Genomic DNA, 24,072 nt, shown 5'->3' on the forward strand with positions numbered 1-24,072 from the left:
TTTCTATTCACCCCTCAAGGCCCTGGGAGAATGTCACCTTCTCCAGGAAGCCCTCCGTGATCCTCTCCCTAGCCCACCTGAAGCACTTTCTCACAAGTATTACCAGAGGCGATCTGTAAGCACATTACAGTTTAAGGAGCACAGCTCCGGACCCCAGTTCTCAACTCCAGCAGCAAATTACACACATCTGTGGGGTTTTCCTACGTCCTGATGCCCAGGCTAATTAAATCAGAAACTTTCCAAGGTGAGATGCAGGCATCTATATTTTAAAGCCTACCCATGTGATGCAAACGTGTGGTCAACTCTGCAGGCAGGGACCTGTTACAGATTTTAACTTCCTCAATATCTCTTAAAATAGCTTGTGTCTTCTCTTCTATCTCCACTGACTTAGCCACGCTCTGCCAAAAATAGCTCCAGCCCCTCCCACCTGTTTTGCATGCTGTTACCCAAAGACGGGCCTTAGGCAGGTTAAGCGTCCCGCACAGCTGTCTGCGTCAAACCCTTCAGGGGAGCTTAAATCTGCACTCCTCAGCAGTGGCAACAGAGGCTGCCCACCATCTGGCCCCTGCAGCTCCTCTAGCCTGAGATGAACTGCAGCTGCCCCATCATCACTCTTACTGCTTGTCTACCAGGCTGAGACACCCTTCCTCTTCCTTACACCTGGTTTCCTCTGCTCATTCTTGGAAGCTCAGTGTCCAGGGAGGGCCCCTCCTGGGAGAACTCTCTCTGACCCCCTGAACGAGTGTAGTCCCTGCTCTGTGCCTCCAGACATCCAGGCCTTCCATCCACAATGGTGCTTTTATGCCCAAATTGATGCCCTGGTTGTTACCTCCAAAGCAGAGTACAAAAAACAGGGACCACAGCAAATAGCACCAATAGTACATTTAACTTCAACCTATGTTGGCTGAAGGAATACATGAAAGAGCCATGGACTGGGAGGGTGGATGGACAGGCAGGTAAGTGGATGGATGGGTGGGTGGGTAAATGGGTGGGTGGATGGATGGATGGATGGATGGATGGATGGATGGATGGATGGATGCATGCATGCATGCATGCATGCGTGGGTGAGTGGATAAATTAATGAGTGGGTGGATGGTTGGGTGGATAGCTGGGTGGATGGATGGGTAGTTGGATGGGATGAGTGGAAAGATGGGCAGTAAGGGGATGGATGGAGGTACAGGTGGATAGGTGGATGGATGGTTGAGTGGATGGATGAGTTTAGGTGGGTGAGTAGGTAGGTGGATGGGTGGATGGATGGATGAATGCATGGATAAGTGGATGGATGGGTAGTTAAGTGGATGAGTGGGTGGGTAGATGGATGGAGGTATGGATGGATAGGTGGATGGATGGTTGGGTGGATGGATGGTTGGGTGGGTGGGTAGGTAGGTGGATGGATGGATAGATGAATGGATGGACGGATGAACAGATAGGTGGATGGATGGACAGATGGATAGATGAATGGGTGAACGGATAAATGGATGGATGATAGATGGGTAAATTGACGAAAGGATGGGTGAATGGATGGATAGATGAGTGGATGGTGGACAGATGGATGTATCAATTGATGAGTGGCTGGATGAACTAAAAGGATGGATGCATGGATGATGCATGGATGGAAAGATGAATGGAGAATGGATGGATGGATGGACAGATGCATCAATGGATGGATAAAGGAATGGGACGACGGATGGATGGATGGATGGATGGATGGATGGATAAATGGATGGATGGATGCACGCATGGATGGATGGATGGATGGATGAATGGATGGATGGATGGGTAAATGAATGGGAGGATGGGTTGATGGCTGGATGAATAAATGGAAGATGCATGGCTGGATGGATGCATGGATGCACAAATGGATGGATAAATGGCTGGAAGGACACATGGATACCTAGAACACGGAGACCCTGAGGAGCTGGAGAGGCCTCAGTGACTGGTCTAAGTTCACCACCAGGATTCAAGGGAGTTCTCTTCCATATCAAAATGCCCACCACTGATTCACGACATTCTCCTCCCCTTCAAGTCACACTAGTGGTGAAGGCAGGCATCCCTCAAGGTCCACAAGGCCGTGCCTGGGGAGCTCTGTTCAGCCCACACACACAGCCACCAACTCCCAAGCCCAGCAACCCCTGTGCCCACGTCTCACCACCAACAGAACTCATGTCCACATGCATTTTTCCCCATGCTGACCATGTGATCACCAGCAAGCTCCTGAACTCTCTGACCCCAGTGTCTTTATCTACAAAAGGCCCATGAGAAATATCTTAAGGGCTCGCTGAAGATGAAATAACAAACTGAAGGCTCTTTGAAAAATGTAATCCATGGCATAGACGTTCACATCCGAGAAGCAGTCATGGGAAATCTCATGTAGGAGGGAAGAAACAGAATATCTAGTAAAATAACAATGATTCTTGACAACTCAGCCACACATGAAGACCCTCCGAGGGGCTTTTTAAAAATTCCTAATAGCAGGATGCAGTGGCTCCCGCCTATAAACCCAACACTTTGCCAGGCCAAGGCAGGTGGATGGCTTGAACTCAGGAGTTCAGGACTAAACTGGGCAACAGAGGGAGACCCTGTCTCTACAAAAAATGAAAAATTTGGCTGGGCGTGCCAGCTCACGCCTGAGGGAGGCTGAGGCAGAAGAATCACTTGAACCCGGGTGGCAGAGGTTGCAGTGAGCCAAGATTGCATCACTGCACTCCAGCCTGGTGACAGAGCGAGACTCTGTAATTTAAAAAAAAAAAAAAAAAGGCTGGGCGCGGTGGCTCACACCTGTAATCCCAGCACTTTGGGAAGCCGAGGTGGGCAGATCACGACGTCAGGAGTTCGAGACCATCCTGGCCAACATAGTGAAACCCCGTCTCTACTAAAAATACAAAAATTAGCCAGGCGTGGTGGTGCGTGCCTGTAGTTCCAGCTACTCAGGAGGCTGAGGCAAGAGAGGCGCTTGAACCAGGGAGGCGGAAGTTGCAGTGAGCCAAGATTGCACCAAGGCACTCCAGCCTGGGCAACAGAGCAAGACTCTGTCTAAAAAAAAGAAGAAGAAAGAAAAGAGAGAAGAGAAGAGAAAACAAAAGAAAAGAAGAGGAAAGAAAAGAAAAAAACAAAAAGAAAGAAAAGAAAAGAAAAGATTAGCTGGGTATGGTGAGGTGCACCTGTGGTCCCAGCTTCTTTTGAGTCTGAGGTGGGTGGGCTGCTTGAACCCAGGGGGTCGAGGCTGCAGTGAGCTATGATTGTACCACTGCACTCCAGCCTGGGTGATAGAGCAAAATCTTGTCTCAAAAAAAAAAAAAAAATTAAAACACCTAACACGTCTATAAACCAGACTACCCAGGTAACCCTGGGCAAGAGTGACGTTTCCAAGCTTCCCGCAACGGGGCCAAAGCTGAGAACCTCGGATCTAGGTCAGCAAGAGCTACTGCAGGGTGGTCAGGCAGGTTTGTGTCTGAAACCATCACTCAGAAATCAGGAATGCAGGAGGGATGGGCATCACAGTTACCGGTGTGTTTTTAGCCTGGACTCTGTAGGATTAAAATATGTCCACCAACCTGGGTGACAGAACTAAACTCTGTATCTACAAAAAAGGTAAAAATTAATTGAGTGTGGTGGCATGTGCCCATAGTCCCAACTACACAGAAGGCTAAGGTGGGCAGGTCACCTGAGCCTCGGGGTTCGAGGCTGCAGTGAGCTGAGATCACACCACTGCACTTCAGCCTGGGCGACAGAGTGAGATCTGTCTCAAAAAAAAATGATTGCAGGCTGAGCATGGTGGCTCACGCCTGTAACCCCAGCACTTTGGGAAGCTGAGGCGAGAGGTTTGCTTGAGCCCAGGAGTTCAAGACCAGCCTGGGCAATGTAGTCAGACTCCGATTCTACAAAAAGATTTTAAAAATTAGCTGAGGGTGGCACATGCCTGTGGTCCCAGCTCCTTGGAAGGCTGAGGTGAGAGATTCACCTGCACCCAGGAGGTCAAGACTGCAGTGAGCTACAATCGTACCACTGCACTCCGGCCTGGGCAAGTCTAAAAAAAAAAAAAAAAAAGAAACAAAGAAAAAAAAAGATTGCAAGCCACTGCCCGGTGATATGTTTATGATATGATGAGTGTCTAGGGGCTTGTGGTTTAAGAGTAGAAACTGCTTCCCATAGGTGGCTGTAGCTGTCCATCTTGTCTGTCTATCGGATGCTATGCTAGTCCCAAAGGACCACAGCCTCTTGAGTAAAGACCTCAACACAGGGGGCCTCCACCTTCATTGCCACCTCGGCACGGTCTCAAAAGACAGGTGTTCATATCCATCTCCTGCTTGCCCAGATCCAAATCCCTCCCTGTCCTGCTATTCTATGAGTCTGCACCAAATGCCTAACACTTCTCTCCGAGTGTTCAATTGCTGAGAACATTTTGTGCTGAATTCATCGAAGACAGCCCTGTGTTAATTCATATTTAGAACCCAACCCATTTCCCCCAGAAGAAGACAGCTAGCAACAGCAGCAGAAGAGGCCGACTGGCAATATTTGGGTTCTGGCAGTAGTTATAAAATCTCTATGCCTCCAAGTCCATTGGCCCTAAAAGACAATGCAGTGTGTTTATTCTTGTCATCATTCCAGTCCATCGTGTTCCAGTCCATCGTGCAGAAACGAAAGCTCCTTCTGGTCAGCATCCCCTCGTGGATCAATGCTTACCAGGGAGCATTTGGACAATAATTTTGCAGGGTCAGGCAAAGCAGAAACAAACAAGAGTCAGGCTACCTGGGCAAGCTCAGGTGTCGCTGATGAGTAATGCCTGCAGAACCCTCTGGCCAGTCTGCTGCCTCCTCACGAAGGGCTGTTAGCTCAACCAGATACATTATTATCAGCTTTTAAACAGCGCTTTGGAGCAACAGCTTTACTCCCCGAAAAGATGCAGAAAATCAGACTCTTTCAGGTGATTCTCAAAAACAGGGGACCCACCCCAGCCCACGACACCATTCAAAGTTGAGAAAGCAAAGTGAATTAAAGGGGTTTGCAACCGCTTTCAGACTCATCCAGCTGCCGTCCACAAGGACAAACGTATATTATATCTCAGCCCAGCCCACCGGGACAGAGGGAGCGGAACAAAAGCTTTGCCCATGCGGCTTCTTTAGCAAGGCTTTCCATGTACCCTGTGGGCATTTTCTTCTCTCCTCTGTTGAATTTTCTTCTTTGCCAGGTGGGTGGCTGCAGGCTACTTTCACAGCCCACTTGAGAAACACTGGTTTGAATCTGACTCTCGGGGACAAGAAAGGAAGTTTCTGGTTTCCTGCTAAGCGGAAACTTTAATACTATGACTAGGAGACCGTACAAGGCATGGTGGCAACCCTGAGTCATACTGAAACAAAGCCGAAAAACACACCCATGCACCATCTCCTCAAAACTCGCCAAGAAAGAATACTGAACAGGAAATTCAAGAAAAGGAAGTCCTTCTGGTCTCTAGAGATGTGAAAAGATACCGTCAGTTGGACAAATGGGAGTAGAAATGCTGGTGAGCTACCATGTTTCAGCCAAGAGACTGGGAATAAATCAAAAAAGAATACACTTTAGGAGGCCGAGGCGGGCGGATCACCTGAGGTCAGGAGTTCGAAACCAGCCTGGCCAAGATGGTGAAACTCCATCTCTACTAAAAAAAACACAAAAATTAGCCAGGCGTGGTGGCGGGCACCTGTAATCCCAGCTACTCAGGAGGCTGAGACAGGAGAATCGCTTGAACCTGGGAGGCAGAGGTTGCAGTAAGCCAAGATCGCACCATCGCACTCCAGCCTGGGGGAAAAGAGCGAGACTTCATCTCAAAATAAAAAGACAAGAAAAGAAAAGAAAGAATATCAGCAAATCCCCAAGCTCTGGACAGCCTGCAGCCTGCAGCTACACCAGCAACGATGAGACCACATTCACAAGCAATCCGAACCCCACCTCCCCAACTGGGAGAACAGAGGTGAAGCACGGAAGACAGCAGAAAATCCACAAGAGCCTGGGACATGGAACCACAGGACTCAGAACGAACAAGCTTCAATAACCAGCCTTTCTCTGCCATTTCGTTGCTGCCCCTGAAGACTCAAAGTCCTTTGTCTTTCTCTGCCAATTCTCTAAAAATGGACTGTTCTTTGTTGAGGGTACTAGAGCAGCTAGAATCCAAGGCACTTCCTTGAAAACTACCCATTTCTAGGTATCTCCCATGTATCAATGAAAAATGCATGTTAATAAAGTTTGGTTTGTTTTTCCCTGTCTTTGGTTAGAGGAGTCGCTTCCAAATAAGAACGTAGGACAGTTGATTTTTAAAATGATTTTTCAGGTGGCTCACACCTGTAATCCCAGCACTTTGGGAGGCCAAGGTGGGCAGATCACTTGAGGCCAGGAGTTTGAGGCCAGCCTGTCCAACAGGGTGAAACACCATCTCTACTAAAAATACAAAAAATAGCCAGGTGTGGTGACATGTGCCTGTATTCCCAGCTATTCAGGTGTCTGAGGCAGGAGAATTGCCTGAGCCCGGGAGACACAGGTTGCAGTGAGCCAAGATCCTGCCATTGCACTCCAGCCTGGGTGACACAGTGAGACTCTGTCTCAAAAAAAAAAAAAAAAAAAAAGACTTTTTTTTTTCAGTCTGGGCAACATAGCAAGACCCTGTCTCTACAAAAAAATTTAAAAGTGGCCAGGCACAGTGGTGTGTGCCTGTAGTCCCAGCTACTGCGGAGGCTGAGGTGGGAGGATTGCTTGAGCCCAGGAGGTGGAGGCTGTAGTGAGCCCTGATTGCACCCCTGCACTCCAGTCTGGGCAACAGAGCGAGACCTCACCTCAAAAAAATATTTTTCAGCCTGGTCAACATAGTGAAACCCTATCTCTACTAAATATACAAAAATTAGCCAGATATGCGTTGCATGCCTGTAGTCCCAGCTAACTGGGAGGCTGAGGCAGGAGAATTGCTTGAACCTGAGATGGAGAGATTGCCGTGAGCTGAGATCGTGCCACTGCACTCCAGCCTGGACAACAGAGGAAAATTCCATCTCAAAAAAAAAAGACTTTTCCTCCTTCGCACCCCGAGAGACACACAGGTCTTATTTCTTACTGTGTCTATAAATCACAAAGGACATGTAATTCTTTTCCCCTAAAGTAACAAGAGTGCTCAGAACATTTTCAGCAGGACTGAAAACCAGCCCAAGGTCCACGTGGCTACTGAGAAGTCTATTTCCCCAGGGGAAGATATCTGAGTCTGAAAACATTCCAGACAGTATCCATGAAATCCCGCCATGATTCCTAAATGCTGAATTGGGAAAAGTACTGTATGAGCTGCATTTCTTTCTAAATGACAGCATGTACCCACCATAGGACCTTCAGGAAGAAAAATGATTTCCAGACAAACAATCATTTACTTGAGTATCTCCAAAGTGTAAAGACATGTATTTGTCTTTACATGAAAACTCTGTCTCATACACAGAGAAAGGAGAAAGAGCTAAAGCAGGAAGTTTTTTTTTTTCTTTGAGACTGAGTCTCTCTCTGTTACCCAGGCCATAGTGCGGTGACACGATCTCAGCTCACTGCAACCTCTGCTTCCCGGGCTGAAGTGATTTTCCTGCCTCAGCCTCCTGAGTAGCTGGGATTATAGGCGCTCACCACCACGCCCGGCTAATTTTTGTATTTTTAGTAGAGTCGGGGTTTTGCCATGTTGGCCAGGCTGGTCTCGAACTCTTGGCCTCATGTGACCCACCGGCCTCGGCCTCCCAAAGTGCTGGGATTTACAGGCCTGAGTCACCGTGCTCGGCCTAAAGTAGGGAGTTAAATGCAAAGCAATCAACTTTTACCAGAGCCAAACGCGCTGATGGAAAATCAAGGCAAACTCGCTGGATGATAAAACCCACTTCCTCTGCCCAGAAACATTCTCCTAATAACTTCCACACACACCCACAGGGGCAGGAGACAAGAGCTCTGGAGAGAGTTAAAAAAAAAAAAACAAAAAAAACGAAGCCCACACTTGCTCTACTGGGGCGAGGGAATCCTGAAGAGGCCTGGTATTGTTCAAGAGATGTCGGTTCCGTAGATGTTTGGAGTTTTTCAAACTGCACAGGCCGCTGTGCCGTTGCCCCGGGGGGTGGGGCAAATCAGCCTTTGCCAGAGAGCAGGGATGCATCGGATGTGTGCGACTCTACTGTCGGGACGGCAGGCTCCTAACTGCAGGGGCAGCCCTGAATCAGCGCATACATGCAACTCCCAAGCCCTCCTCAGGGTTTTCCACCCTCAACACCATTGGCATTTGGGACCAGATGAATTCTTTGTGCTGGAGGCCGTCCTGGCCCTTGAAAGATTCTGAGCAGCTTCCCTAAGCTGCCCCACCCATTGCAGGATGGTGGGATGTCCCACCCCAGGGTGGCAACCAAAAATGTCTGCAACCATCACAAAGTGTCTCCTCGGGGCCAACGTCGCCCTGTGGGGACATCCTGCTCTCTACAAAGCTGAAGCCTCCTCTTTTCCTCTATACACCTCCCTCTGTCCATCCATCCCTCACCACATCCCACCTGTACCCCTGAGAATTTATGAAGGAACCAAGGAACGCAGGGTCCCCAACACTCTGAGATCAGGCCAGAGCTATCAGCACCCGTCTGAGAACCTACTTCAGGCTCAACGGGGTTTTGCAGCCTGATGCATGTTGCTATAAGAAAGTGTGTTCTGAGCATCACCAACTCAAAAGTCAACTTTCCCGATGAAACGTGTATTAATATTATTGGGACAGGCTGTTTCTGTCTCCATCTCTAGCAGGGTCAGACTGCAAAGAGGGGGTGAGAAGCGTCCCTCAAGGAGATCCATCAGTGCTGATGGCCAGGCCCTCCTCTGCAATTGGAAGGATAGGTTGGCCCCTGTTACGCCCCTATCCCACTGCTCTTCCCTACCCACCCACCCCATAGACAGGTACTCTTCCCTTCACTCAAAGCATCAGCAGCTGGAGTTCCTAAGCCCAGTCTGCTTCCAAAATCAGGAGTTCCAGATGAACACTGCTGTGCGTTTAAAAACTGTGCAACGCCAATGAGCCGACATCGCGCCACTACACTCCAGACTGGTGACAGAGTGAAACTCCGTCCAAAAAACAAAAACAAACAAAAAAAAACACCACCACCAACAAAAACAAAAAAACTGTGCAACGACTTGTTTGGGGCTCAGAGAATATAAGGCTTTCCACTCACTCTGCTCCAATGACCTGGAACGCCAGACCAGCCGGCAAATCTGTCCCCAGGACTTCAAAATCCAGCCAAGCCCCTCACCAAGATTTACCAGTGGGAACCCCTGAGTTATTTCGTGATGGAACTATAAAGGTCCCTGTGGCCCTGTCTCCCGTCTGCCTGTTCAGATGCCTCTGTTCTCCAGGAAACTGAATTCTTAGGCCACCAGCACTCCCTTGGATATATTTCCCTGACCCCAAGCTCACAGTAGGTGCAAAAGAAAGAAGGAAGGCATGAAGGATGAAGGAATGCATTCGCAGAGAGACAAGTGAAAAACCCGTTCATCTGCAGGTGCCTGGGGAACAAATGCAGCTGATAAAACCCTACAGAGCCATCCCGTCCGTGGTGACAGGTTGCCCGCAAGAAGGAAGGACATTTAGGAAGAAAAGGGAGAAACAGGAGGCTCTGCTTGGAACCTCCCCTGCCCGCTGGAAAGTCCTCCAAGTTTTCCTCTACGGAGCAGGCTTCATTATCTCTAATCTCTACCAAGTGAAAGCACAATTTCTAGGATACCCGGGACCCCTTTAAAGAGGGTGTAAATCCATTAGCAACTCCTCCCTAAAAATAGAGACCCGGCCTAGTCACCGCAGCTCTAGGCTGAGCTAGATCCTATCAACACAAATCGGGCCTCCTCCGTCCTCCCCAGGGCTGGGCGTTCCCGCCTCTCCTTCCTAAATATGTCCAGCCCTGATAAGGCCCGTCCTGAAGTCTACACTGCCCGCAAGCCGGTCTACTTAAAAGCCTGCCCATACGAAGAGCAAAAAATGCACTGGCCACTGGAAAAAAGAATTTATAACATACCACATCCAGCAGGGTCCCCGTTTCCGTTTCAAAGGGAGGGAAACAGAAAAACATGATTAGAGTAATAATTAGAAATAGGCCCGGTTTAGGGCGTGGGAGGGTGACCGTGGCTCTTTCTTCCCCGCCCACTTTTTCTGTTTTCCGAATTCTCCACCGCTGCAGATGGACAATTTGGTAAGCACACGTTTCTTTCTGCGCCCCGTGTTGCTTGGCGCACAGCACGCGCTGAAATTCCCGGAGCCTGCATCCACAGAGTATTTTTGAACATTTTCAGGGCTCAAAGTTTTTTTCTAACTTTTCCTTCCCTTCCCCCCACCACCCGGGTCTCAGGCTCCTAGCGATTCCAAATTTAGGCCCGGGACGCAGGGCGTGGCTGTGACAGGCAACTCCAGGGCGGCCTCCGCGCGCGGCCTAAAGACGCAGGTCCCCAAACCCTGGGGGTAGATAACGGGGTGGGGTGAGGGGCTGCTGCAAAGGGAGAGAGATGTGTAAGAAAGTCCCCTAGATTGGGAAGAATCGGACGCACCTCTCCCAAGGCCGCCCCAGATTTAAGAGTTTGCAACTCCGACAACAAACGCTGACTTTTCTCTCTGGAACGGCTCCAGGAAAAGCGTTGGGGAGAAAGTGGGCGCCTCCTCCGGGCCTGGGCCCCCGTGGGCACAGCGCGTCCTGCCGGGCAGGGAGAAGGGTCCGGGTGTCCCCGCGGGGCGCCCCCAACGCCGCATCTCAAGCGGATCCCCAGTCCCGGCCCGCGCCCTGCGCGTCCCCCAGCCCGGATCCCTCCGCTCGCTCACCCGGGGCGGCGCCCAGAGCACCCAGCAGGCCGAAGAGCAGCAGCGCCAGCGCAGCCCCGCGGGCCATGGTGCGCCCAGAGCGCGCAGGGACGGTCCCGGAGTGCAGGGCGTGGGCGAAGGCGGCAGGACAGATACTCCCCCACGGGCCGGGTGGGGCGAAGCCCGAGGACTCGAAGGGGGCGGGTGAGGGGAGCGGCCCTGCAAGCTCAGCGCCGGCTGCGCCCGCCCCGCCCCGCCCCGCCCCGCCCCCGCCTCCACGCGCGCACAGAAGGGGCGGGAACGCCGGGCCCGGGGAGGGGACAGAGGGGGTAGGCGGGCGGGGGTGGCCCAGGCAGCGCCGAGGGGAGTACGGTACACGCCCCGCCCCTTCTCAGGAAACTGCCCACGCCGCCTCACCCACCCACAAGGCCGTAGCCAGGGCGGCGCCGACCCGAAGCAAAGTGAACTACAACATTCTCGGGAAAGTGCGGGTCCCTCCCGGTTTACAGCCCTCTGAATGCACGCCCCAGGGCGGCCCTTAACGGTAGTGGCACAAAACTGCCGCCCTTCTTGGAAACATAGAGCCCCCACTCCCCCCTCGCCCCTGCAGCCACTTCTCCGCCCCTTTAACAAGGACCCCCCTCACCCCCTGGTCTCCAGTGGGAGCAAAAAAACAAACTTTCCCAGCAGCTCCCCTGCTCGGGAAAGTGCGGGTCCCTCCCTGTCTACAGCCTCCTAAATGCACGCCTGTAACTGTAGCGACACGAAGCTGCCGCCCTTCTTGGAAACGTGTAGCCGCCCTCCCCACTCGCCCCTGCAGCCCCTTCTCCGCCCCTAGCAGGGACCCTCCCCTGCTCTGCAGTGGGAGCAGAGGAAACTCCCGGCTCCCCTGCTGGGAAAAGTATAGGGGCCCCTCCCCGCTGCTCACCTCAGGGAGTTCCCCAAGGGAAGCAAAGTGCAATCCTCTCCCTGCTCAGGAAGCGTGGGCCCCCGCTCCACAGGCAACCCCCGTCCCAAGTCCTTTCTAGAGCGTCCGAGCGGGGGGTGCGCCGCCGGGAGGGTGGTGGACGAACCCTTTGCGCCGGACCAAGGACAACCCTTGCAGTAGCCTCTCGCTGGGGCAGTTTCTCCCCAGAATCCCCAGGACAAGGTTGGGAGTGGGGACTCCTGGTTATGGGAGTTAGTGGGGGGCAATAGGGAACGAGGTCCCTTCTATCTGGGGCGCCTGGGCCCTAGTCCTGGTCATGGGCGACTCGCCTTCCAGTGGGCTTTGAGTTTAGAGACCCTCCCGCGCCACTGGCCACAGCTGCAGTGCAGTTGTCGCCCTTCCCACACTTAACAATATGTTATCTGTTGACACCTAAGCCTCAAATTGTATCCATTTTCCTGCAGGGTAGTGGAACAACTTTGCAGCCTGACAAATAACCCTGAATATTCTTGCATTCCACACTTCAAACTGTCCACGAAAAGAGTCAAACTAGGCCGGGCGCGGTGGCTCACGCCTGGAATCCCAGCGCTTTGGGAGACCGAGGCGGGTGGATCACCTGAGGTCAGGAATTGGAGACCAGCCTGACCAACAAGGTGAAACCCGGTCTCTTCTAAAATACAAAATTAGACGCGTGTGGTGGTGTGCACCTGTAGTCCCAGCTACTCAGGAGGCCGAGGCAAGAGAATCGCTTGAACCGGGGAGATGGAGGTTGCAGTGAGCCAAGATCAGGCCACTGCACTCCAGCCTGGGTGACAGAGCGAGACTCTGTCTCAAAAAAAAAAAAAAAAAAAAAAAGAAAGAAAAAAGAAAAAAAGAGAAAGGAGTCCAACTGTAAAAGATTTGAAGAGATTTATTCCGAGCCAAATATGAGTGACCATGGCCCGTGACACAGCCCTCAGGAGGTCCTGAGAACGTGTCCTCAAGGTGGTCGGGGTGCATGCAGCTTGGTGTTATACGTTTTAGGGAGGCATGAGGCATCAATGAAATTTAAGAGACACATTGGTTTTGTCCAGAAAGGCGGGACAACCCAAAGCAGGAGGCTTCCAGCTTATAGGTAGATTTTAGAATTTTCTGATTGGCAGTTGCTTGAGTTTCTTTAAAGTCCTGGGATCAATAGAAAAGAATGTCTGGGTTAAGATAAAGAATTGTGAAGACTCAAGTTCTTATTTGAAGAGGAACCCTTCCGGTGCTAGGGTCAGAGAGAAGAGGTTGTAAAATGTTTCTTCTCAAACTTAAAGGCTGCGTGGATGTTAACGCCGGAGAGGCATGTTCGACCCCTGCTTCCCGTCACGGCCTGAAACAGTCTCTCAGGTTAAATTTTTAAAGAGCTCTGGCTGAGGAAGAAGTCCATTCAGATGTTTTGAAGGTGGGGGGCGGTGGGGGCTTAGAATTTTATTTTATTTTATTAATTTATTTAGTTTTTGAGACGGAGTCTTACTCTCTCGGCCAGGCTAGAGTGCTGTGGCACCATCTCAACTAACTGCAACCTCCACCTCCCAGGTTCAAGCGATTCTCCTGCCTCAGCCTCCTGAGTAGCTGGGATTACAGGCACCTGCTACCACGCCTGGCTAATTTTTTATTTTTAGTAGAGATGGGGTTTCGCCATGTTGGCCAGGCTAGTCTGGAACTCCTGACCTCAAGTGATCCACCCACTCCAGCCTCTTAAAGAATTTTATTTTTGGTTTACAAAGCCCTGCCTCATCTATTGGCCCATTCCTGGGCTGGCATACTTGCTGCCCAGCCGACTGAGTCAGGGGCTCTGAGATAACACCTGTCTTTTTATTATTGTTATTATTATACTTTAAGTTCTGGGGTACAGGCTGGGCGCGGTGGCTCACGCCTGTAATCCCAACACTTTGGAAGGCCAAGGCAGGTGGATCACGAGGTCAGGAGATCGAGACCATCCTGGCTAACATGGTGAAACCCCGTCTCTACTAAAAATACAAAAAAAATTAGCCGGGCGTGGTGGCGGGCGCCTGTAGTCCCAGCTACTCAGGAGACTGAGGCAGAAGAATGGCGTGAACCCGGGAGGCAGAGCTTGCAGTGAGCCGAGATCGTGGCACTGCACTCCAGCCTGGGCGACTGAGCAAGACTCCGTCTCAAAAAAAAAAAAAAAAAAGTTCTGGGGTACATGTGCGGAACGTGCAGTTTTGTTACATAGGTATACACATGCCATGGTGGTTTGCTGCACCCATCAACCCATCATCTACATTAGGTATTTCTCCTAATGCTCTCTCTCCCATTGCCCCCCACCCCCCAACAGGCCCTGGTGTGTGATGCTCCCCTCCCTGTGTCCATGTGTTCTCATTGTTCAACTCCCACTTATAAGTGAGAACATGCAGTGTTTGGTTTTCTGTTCCTGTGATAGTTTGCTGAGAATGATGGTTTCCAGCTTCATCCGTGTCCCTGCAAAGGACATGAACTCATCCTTTTTTATGGCTGCATATATTCCATGGTGTATATGTGCCACATTTTCTTTATCCAGTCTATTATTGATGGACATTTGGGTTGGTTCCAAGTCTTTGCTATTGTGACTAGTGCTGCAAAAACATACGTGTGCATGTGTCTTTATAGTAGAATGATTTATAATCGTTTGGGTATATACCTAGTAATGGGATTGCTGGGTCAAATGGTCTTGAGGTTTCCCCTGCCTGCGGCCATACCCACCCCTCCCTATGTCACCTGCACCCCTAGGTCAGAAACCTGCAAGGCTAGAGGAGCTGGGCCTGTGCCCCAGAGACCTGCTCAGCAATGTGAGCTCGGTGGTGTGAGTGATGCATATCTTAAAAAGTAACAGTGTGAGCTTGCACACCGGAAGGTTTTTTCTTTTCTTTTTCGTTTTCTTTTTGGCCAGCAAAACCCCAGCAACATAACTGCACTTTAGAAGTATGAGGAAAACGTAATCATTCTTCATGGGAACACCACCTTTAAAGTGTTACCTCTTGGAGTGAACCCGGATGAACTACCCAACCAGAGCTCCTTCCCTGGTATTTTCTCCTGCACGTCTCCCCCGACCTCCCCATGTGGCATTGACTCTCTATCAATTAGCACTTTCTTTTTCCCCGGCCACAGTCCTGGGCTGGGGTCAAGGGAGGGTGTGGACCCTAGGTCAGGGCAAGTAGGAGGACCCTGGGGGCTCATTTTAAGGAGCAAGAGGGTGCTGGAGCTGCCCAGGCATTTTGACATCCTGAGGCAAGTCCGACTTGGGATGAAGCAGAGATGAAAAGAAAGCAGGGTCTTCCTGCTGTCTCAGACTCCAAAGACCCCTCTCCCTGTGAGCTTCCTGCTTCACCCCCATTACCTCCAAAAGAAAGGCCCTCCCCTGGACAATCTCCAGCCTCTGACATTTGGACGGCACTGCAGGTGAAGCTTCCCTCCTCTGACTGTCCATTATGTTCCAGTAGAGTCTAGACTCTGGCTGCCTTTCAGGGAGGGTGCAGGTCATTCTCGCCAGCCATAATAAAGATGCAACATCAGCTTCTGAAAGCCAGGCTTTGAGGCTTTTTATTTATGTTCTCACAGGTAAGCATTTGGAAGACTTCTGTTTCTAATTCATTTAGTTAGATGCCTTTTGCCTTTTTTCTTTATTTTTTTTTAACGCTACCATTCTTTGGCTCCAAATATGAATTTCCATAATATTCTGCAGACCCTCTGGAACTGGCGCCAAGAGGCTGTAACCTCCAGAATGAAAATTAAATTAATTGAAAAAGCCTTCTGAATTGTATCCAGGTGCCACGGGAAGCATCTTTTGAAGGCCACAAACTAGGCTGAAGAAGGGATGGGGAACTCACCTCTGGGGCAGCCTCCATGTTTCCCATTTATTTCACCAGTGGAACCTCAAGAAATAACCATGTTCTGACCATTTCTGAGGGACCCACGTGGCCACGTTGCACATTTCAACCTAACCCTTGGTAGCTCCCAGCCTCCTGCGGAAACCTTCCATGTGTCTTTAATTTTTAAGAATTAGTTCTTCTTCTATTTATTTATTTGTTGAGACAGAGTGTCACTCTGTTGTCCAGGCTGGAGTGCAGTGGCGCGATCTCAGCTCACCACCTCCCAGGTTCAAGCGATCCTTGTGCCTCAGTCTCCTGAGTAGCTACGGCTATAGGCACCCATCACCATGCCTGGCTAATTTTTGTATTGTTAGTAGAGATGGAGTTTCACCATGTTGGCCAGGCTGGTCTCGAACTCCTGACCTCAACTGATCTGCCGGCCTCGGCCTCCCGAAGTGCTGGTATTACAGGTATGAGCCACCACCCACAGCCAAGGATTAGTTCTTCTGACTTTGGACTTTTCATACCCTGCTCTCCAAACCAGTTTTATATATTTTATACTGCACAGACACGCAGGTTATAATTATATTCCATCTGCATGCACACACATACACATGCATGCACACACACACATGCATACACACATACATGCATGCGCGCACACACACACACATGCACACACTATTGCAGACTGGCTTTTTCTCCCACTTTCTATGGGGGGATCTGTGGTTTCTTGTCCACGGGGCTTTGTTTACTGGCCTGGGAAATGGGTCTAAATACACAGCTGCAGAATTCAAAGGAGGACTGAAAATCAAACTACACAGCACAGAACATGGAACTCCATGGAACAGGAAGGAAAGCATCGGGGCAGGGGAGTTGTCAGAAAGAACCACTTCCAATGATAAGTGCATCCTTGAAGAAAATACATCTAGACTGGGCATGGTGGCTCATGCCTGTAATCCCAGCACTTTGGGAGGCTGAGGCAGGCAGATCACCTGAGGTCAGAAGTTCGAGACCAGCCTGGCCAACATGGTGAAACCCCGTCTTTATTAAAAATACAAAAATTAACCTGGTGTGGTGGTGCACGCCTGTAATCTCAGCTACTTGGGAGGTTGAGTCAGGAGAGTCGCTTGAACCCAGGAGGCGGAGGTTGCAGTGAGCCGAGATCACGCCATTGCATTCCAGCCTGGGTGACAGAAAAAGACTCTGTCTCAAAAAAAAAAAAGAAAAAAAGAAAAAGGAAATATGTCAGTATGTCTAGACTGGGCACGGTGGTTCACACCTGTAATCATAGCACTTTGGGAAGCCAAGGTGGGTGGATCACCTGAGGTCAGAAGTTCAAGACCAGCCTGGCCAACATGGTGAAACACGGTCTCTACTAAAATTACAAAAAAAATTGGCCCGACGTGGTGGCAAGTGCCTGTAATCTCAGCTAGGCACAAGAATCCCTTGAACTTGGGAGGCGGAGGTTGCAGTGAGCCGAGATCGTGCATCTTCACTCTGGCCTGGGTGACAGAGCGAGACTCTGTCTCAAAAGATAAATAAATAAATAAAATAAAAATAAAATATGTCTAGAGAGAAATTTTGGCATTCTTTCTGAGTGGCAAGATGCTTGGTGCTGTGCTGGTGGTGATATGGTTTGGCTCTGTGTCCCCGCCCAAATCTCATGTCAAACTGAAATCCCCAGTGTTGGAGGTGGGGGCCTGGTGGAAGGTGACTGGATCATGGGGTCAGATCCTTCATGAATGGTTTTGCACCACCCCCCTCAATTAAACCTCTTTCCTTCATAAATTAGGTAGTTCTTCATAGCAGTGCGAGAATGGGCTAATACAGGCTCCTATTGATTCTACATTATGGTGAGTTGTAGAATTATTTCATTATACATTACAATATAATAATAATAATAATAATAATGGAAATAAAGTGCACAATGTAATGTGCTTGAATCATCCTAAAACCATCCCTCCCACCCTTGGTTCTGTGGAAAAACTGTCTTCCATGAAACCAGTCCCTGGTGCCAAAAAGGTTGGGGACTGCTGCTCTCACCATCAAGGAGGTGGACACAGATCCCCACTTCTTCCAAAGTGTATGACATAAAAAATTAGGAAAAGAATAATTTCACTATGGAGGAGTCTCACAGACACAATTCAGATAGGATGAGTGGATGGATGGATAGGTGGATGGATGGATAGATGGATGGATGGGTAGATGTGTGGATGGATGAATTGAGGGCGGGTGGGTGGATGGGGTGGATTGTGGGTGGATGAATGGATGGATGGATGAATGAGTTGATAGATGGAGGGTTGGATGAATGGGTGGGTGGATGTATGTATGTATGTATGGATGGATGGATAAATACATGGGTGGGTGGGTGCATGGATAGACAGACGGATGAATAGATGGATGGGTGGCTGCTGGATGTTCTTATCTCCCTGTTCTCCCAAATTGTGACCAGCAGATGCTCTCCTGATGTCTAGATTATTCTTTTTTTTTTTTTCGAGACGGAGTCTCACTCTGTCGCCCAGGCTGGAGTGCAGTGGTGCGATCTCAGCTCACTGCAACCTCCATCCCCCGGGTTTATGCCATTCTCCTACCTCAGCCTCCCAGGTAGCTGGGACTACAGGCGCCCGCCACCACACCCGGCTAATTTTTTTGTATTTTTAATAGAGACGGGTTTTCACTGTGTGTTAGCCAAGATGGTCTCGATCTCCTGACCTCATGATCCACCTGCCTCGGCCTCCCAAAGTGCTGGGGTTACAGGTGTGAGCAACCGTGCCCGGCTTTTTTTTTTTTTTTTTTTTTTGAGACAGAGTTTTGCTCTTGTTGCCCAGGCTGGAGTGCAATGGTGTGATCTTGGCTCACCACAACCTCCACCTCCCGGGTTCAGGTGATTGTCCCGCCTCAGCCTCCTGAGTAGCTGGGATTATAGGCAGGCACTACCATGCCCAGCTAATTGTGTATTTTTAGTAGAGACAGGGTTTCTCCATGTTGGTCAGGCTGGTCTTGAACCCCCGACCTCAGGTGATCCACCCTCCTTGGCCTCCCAGAGTGCTGGGATTACAGATGGGAGTCACCGCACCTGGCCTGTAGATTATTCTTAGAGAGTCAGATTCAAAACGGATACATCTGCAGTATGATATATATGCACATGTATATTCCTGTACCATTACCCTGAGTCAGGTCAACTCTGCCACCCATTCAAGCTTAAGAATGTGACCTTCGGGAATGAGTAGCATCAGATCTTTCGTCCAGCTGCATTTGCCAGGGTGCAGCCCACTAGCGATTTTCTTTCATGTACCCCTAACTGCTTGGTTCCTGCACCAACAACTCAGCTTTTTTCTCCCCAAGTTCCTACAGTGCTCTATTCTTGGTGATTTCTCAACATGCCCGGTTATTCAACAAAGCTTTTTCATGTTTTTAAAAATATTGTGTTTATTTTCGCTTATTTTTATTTTTTGTAGAGATGAGGTCTCTCTATGTTGCCCAGGCTGGTCTCAAACTCCTGGACTCAAGAGATCCTACCATCTCAGCTTCCCGAGCCTCTGGGACCACAGGAATGTGCCACCATGTCCGGCTAATTTTATAATTTTAGAGATGGGGTCTATGTTACCCAGGCTGGTCTCAAACTCCTGGGCTCAAGTGATCCTCTGACCTCAGCCTCTCGAGTAGCTGGGACCACAGGACTGCACCACCATGCCCAGGTTATTTTATTTTAGAGACAGGATCTCACTATATTGCCCAGGCTGGTCTCAAACTCCTGGCCTCAAGCGATCCCCCAGTCTTAGCCCTCCCCAAGTCCTAGGATTACAGGGAGGAGCCACCATGCCCAGCCTCAACAAAGCTTTTTGAGTATCTGCTCTGTGGGATACAGCAGTAAAATCAAACAGCTGTGGCTCTGCTTCTGCGAGCAGCAAGTGTTTATTTAAATAGGCCTTAATTTATGTGTGTTTATTTAGATTTATTCGTGTTTATCTGAGCCTCCCAATAAGCTGTGGAGCAGTCACATCTTTGTCTGTACCTCAGCACCAGGCAGAGAGCCCAACAAAGAGAGGCAGCCTTTGAGAAGCTTAATTACTCAATTGAATGCATACACAACAAAAATTAGCTCACCCGAAAGGCTAGGCATTTAGATAATGAGGCTTCCTATCTTTCCATACAGACACACATGCACACACACATAGTATGCATGCATATATGTGCTATTAATGAGACTTCCAATCTTTCCATTGACACACATGCACACACACATTTAGTGTGCATGCTTATATGTGCCATGAGCAGAGTTGTATCTACTCCCCAAATTCATGTGTTGAAGTTCTGTTCCCCATGTGTCTGTATTTGCAGCAAGGAAATAATTAAGGTTAAATGAAATTGTAAAGTTAGGACCCTATGCAGGAAAGTTAGTGCCTTTGTAAGAAGAAATACCAGAGGGCATGCTTGCTCTGTCTCTCCTCCATGTGAGAACACAGCAAACCAAGAAGAGAGCCCTCACCAGGAATTGAACCAACCAGCCCCTTGATCTTGGACTTCCCAGTCTCCAGAGCTGTGAGAAAATAAATTCCTTTTGTTTAAGTACCCAGTGTATGCTATTTTATTATGGCAGCCTGAGAAGACTAAAAAGTATTTACATACGCGCTCCTGTCCACCATCCATCCATCCATTTCTCATGCACGTGTGAGACTACAGTTGCCTATCCTATATCCTTTCTTTCTTCCCTTATATTAAGAGACCTTGAATTTACTGATTTTGGCAATGTGACGGCTGAAAGACGATATCCTCATTCTCCTTTGCAGTTAGGTGTAACCAAAAATCTATGTTCTGGTTAATAAAATCAATGTAAACCAAAGTTATTGGGTGAAACTTCTAAGGAGTCCCTTAAGAGGGGGACTGGTGGCCAACAAGCCCACTTTTCGCTTCCTCTGCATCCTGCTGGGCCTGCCTGGAATAATGACGTGATGTCTGGAGTTCCAGCAGCTAGCTTAGAGCACGAAGTCCTCCAGAGGGTAGAGGTCGTATTCCCAGAATGGCAGAATATATGGAGCACAGGTGCCAGGGTGGCTGGTGACACTGCAAGACAGCTGTGCCAGGCCCAGACCAACTCTCCTGACCTCATTACCGGACAGAAGAGTACGTTTTTAATCTTACCATTTAAAAAGTCAGGTTTGTTTCAGTGTTATTTAAATCACTTTTTATTTCTGGTCTCCACTGCCAGGGGCTGAGCCCAATTTATAGCAGAGACCTCCTGTGAGGTACCTGTTGGCAGCCAAGGCAGTTAAGAGGTGTCTGAGCCACACGCAATGTCTGCTGTACAGATGCTCAAATGAAGTTTCCTGAGTCACTGGGAGGATGGATGGGTGGGGGTTGTGGATGTGTGGATAAATGGACAGACATCTGGATGCATGGATTGATTGAGAGATAAATGGGTAGATGAATAACTAAATGGGTGGATGAATGAATGCATGGACAAATGGGTGGGTGAGTGGATGGATGGGTGGGTGGATGGATGAATGGGTGAATAGATGGAGGGTTGGATGAATGGGTAGGTGGATATGTGGGTGGATGAATGAATGGATGGATAAACACATGGCTGGGTGGATGGATGAATGGGTGAATAGATGGAGGGTTGGATGAATGGGTAGGTGGATATGTGGGTGGATGAATGAATGGATGGATAAACACATGGGTGGGTGGGTGAATGGATGCATGAATGGGTGGGTATATAAATGGCTGGCTGGCTGGCTGGATGGATGATAGATAAGGTTTTGGTAAATGGGTGGCTGAATGTATGGATGGATGGATGAATGGGTAGATGGGTGGGTGGGTAGATGGATGGATGGACAGATGGATGGGTAGATGGGTGGGTGAATGGATGAGTGGATGGATCGACGAGTGGGTGTATGCAGGGATGGATGGATGGATAGATGAATAGTTTGGTGAATGGGTGGGTGGGTGGATGTGTAGATGAATGGTTGTATCCATGTATGGATGGATAGATGAATAGTTTGGTGAATGGGTGGGTGGGTGGATGTGTAGATGAATGGTTGTATCCATGAATGGATGGATAGATGAAGTTTGGTGAATGGGTGGGTGGGTGGATGTGTAGATGAATGGTTGTATCTATGAATGGATGGATGGATGAATAGTTTGGTGAATGGGTGGGTGGGTGGATGTGTAGATGAATGGTTGTATCCATGAATGAATGGATGGGTGGGTGTGTGGATGGATATGTGGATAGATGGATGGATAACTGGATGGATGGATAAATAGGTGCATGGATAGATGGATGGATGGGTGGCTAGAAAAACAGACGGATGAATAGATGGAAGGGTGAGTGGATGGATGGATTGACAGACTTACAAACAAGTAAATTTCTACCTGATATTTTTGTATTGTTGTATAACTTTCTAGGTGTTCATTCATTGAGGAACAACTGTGAAACAGGGGATCTGGATTCATTAGCCCACCTCTGCTGATGAGGAAACATCCTGGGGCCATTGAGCTTGTCAGTGGTGGGCTGGGATTAAAATCAAGAGCCCTTTGCTTCTGAGTCCAGGCCATTTGCAGCACGTTGCCTTGTGACTGCCTCAAAACCACAGGAATTTTCCTCAGAGTGTTCACAGCAGTCAAAGATAAAGAGTGTCTTGTAGCCCAGAGTTCATACACTGGAAATTTTATGGTTTGTGCCCATCAGTGCTGCAAATTATTTTTAAAACAATAATTTAATTTGGCAAAAACTTGATGTGTGATCCTATGTCTGTGTGTCTTTAATTTTCTTACCTGTAGCATTGGTTGAGTCTTCAGAAGAAATTAAAAGGCATTAGGGAAGTTGCATAATATACAAACAACTACTTTGTTGATGAAGCTTATGCTTGCATTTAGTTTGGCTCAGAGTCAAGAAAGAATCAACTTCCCAGAATACTGTATTTGAAGCAGGAATCCTGTTTACCCCTAAGTCTGCTTAGACAGGTAAACAACCTTGTGAGTTAGAACCAGTGGCCCGTTAGGACTGTATCCAAGACCTAAGGTTGAGTCTTGATCATGACAAGTGCTGACTATGATGGTCACAGTGCTGAATCTGAGAAAGCCATCCTAGGGTGTTCCAAAACATAGAATGTGACAGGAGAGCTGTTAATTTGTGTTTATCTGAGTTTTCCAACAAGCTAGGAGCAGGCTCAACTTTGTTTTTAACACGGTACCTGGCAGACAGCCCAATGTACAGACTGGGTACTTTAGATGCTTAACTGGTCAACTGAATGCAGGCAAGGCAAAAGTGAGCTGACCACAAAACACTAGGCAATAAAGCTCCCTTTCTCTTTTGCCTGTGCACACACACACAAACACACACACATAAATGCACACACACATTATATATGTGTGAGAATGCTACACAGTAAAAGTTAGCTTACATATGAATTCTAAAATGCCTGATTGTTTCAGTTATTATGTATAACTAGCTATCCCAAAATTTACTGGTTTAAAAAAGCCACTGTGGCTGGGCACAGTGGCTCACGCCTGTAATCACAGCACTTTGGGAGGCTGAGGCAGGCAGATCACGAGGTCAGGAGTTCGAGACCAGCCTGGCCAACATAGTGAAACCCATCTCTACTAAAAATACAAAAATTAGCCGGACATGGTGGTGCGTTGACTGTAGTCCCAGCTACTCGGGAGGCTGAGGCAGGAGAATTGCTTGAACCTGGGAGGCGGAGGATGTGGTGAGCCGAGATTCCACCACTGTACTCCAGCCTGGGCAACAGAGCGAGACTCCATCACAAAAAATAAATAAATAAAAATAATGTGCAGTCACAGCACATTTACAACCTGGTTTCTGAAGTCATGTGGCAATCCCTCTGCACAAAAGCAGCCACAAATATCCACCCAATTTCAAGGAAAAGGGAATCAGATTCCCACTCTTGATGGGAAGCGCCAAGGTTCTGGAAGAGAGTGTGGGACAGAAATATTGCTGTGGCCATTTATGAAAAATATAATCTCTTCCAACAACAATATGTGCATCATTGTAGCTACAGAGCTGACGCAAGCACATTTAAGCACTGTAATGTAATAACATGAAAATTATGTTTATTTATCCAATAAACATTGACTTAGCAAATAGAGTGTTACAGATTGTCTCCTACATGCAAAGCATGCCAAGGTGAGTAAGTCCTTTTTCTTTCATCAAATAGCCCAATTGTTCCATTGAGGAAGAGCAAAAAACAAAACAAAACAGCACACCACCACCACCACCAAAAATAACAATGTATCTCACACAACGTGATATAGTCTACAGATGATGGACACAGAGTGCTGCGCAGAGTGCTGTGCGAGGAAAAAGGAGAAAAATGGAGGCCATGCTGGTGGAGAAATGTTTCAGGAAGGAGACTGCATTTAAGCTGGGTTGTGCAGAACGTGTAGGAGTCTTCCGGATAGAAAATGCTCCATTTCAGAGAGCATACACACATGAGCAAAAACACAGACGCTGAGGGAAAAAATTATGACCTTAATGAGTAGGAAGAGAATTGGGA

General features: G+C 48.7%; 1 protein-coding gene across 3 annotated transcripts in view; it reads right to left on the reverse strand.

Annotated features, from left to right (window-relative positions):
• Positions 1-11,064, reverse strand: part of LOC100994485 (CD99 molecule (Xg blood group)) — a 52,155-nt gene extending 41,091 nt beyond the window's left edge. The window contains exon 1 of one of the 3 annotated variants that reach the window (XM_055107009.3): positions 10,814-11,064. In XM_055107009.3, the coding sequence (XP_054962984.1) occupies positions 10,814-10,880 (67 nt within the window). In that variant the 5' untranslated portion in view covers positions 10,881-11,064. The remainder of the gene's footprint in view (positions 1-10,813) is intronic. The other 2 variants (XM_057301224.2, XM_057301225.2) reach the window with 2 other exon arrangements.
• Between the last annotated feature and the right edge of the window lie 13,008 nt (positions 11,065-24,072).

The sequence above is a fragment of the Pan paniscus genome, chromosome Y, assembly GCF_029289425.2.
Source record: "Pan paniscus chromosome Y, NHGRI_mPanPan1-v2.0_pri, whole genome shotgun sequence".
Classification (NCBI taxonomy): domain Eukaryota; kingdom Metazoa; phylum Chordata; class Mammalia; order Primates; family Hominidae; genus Pan; species Pan paniscus.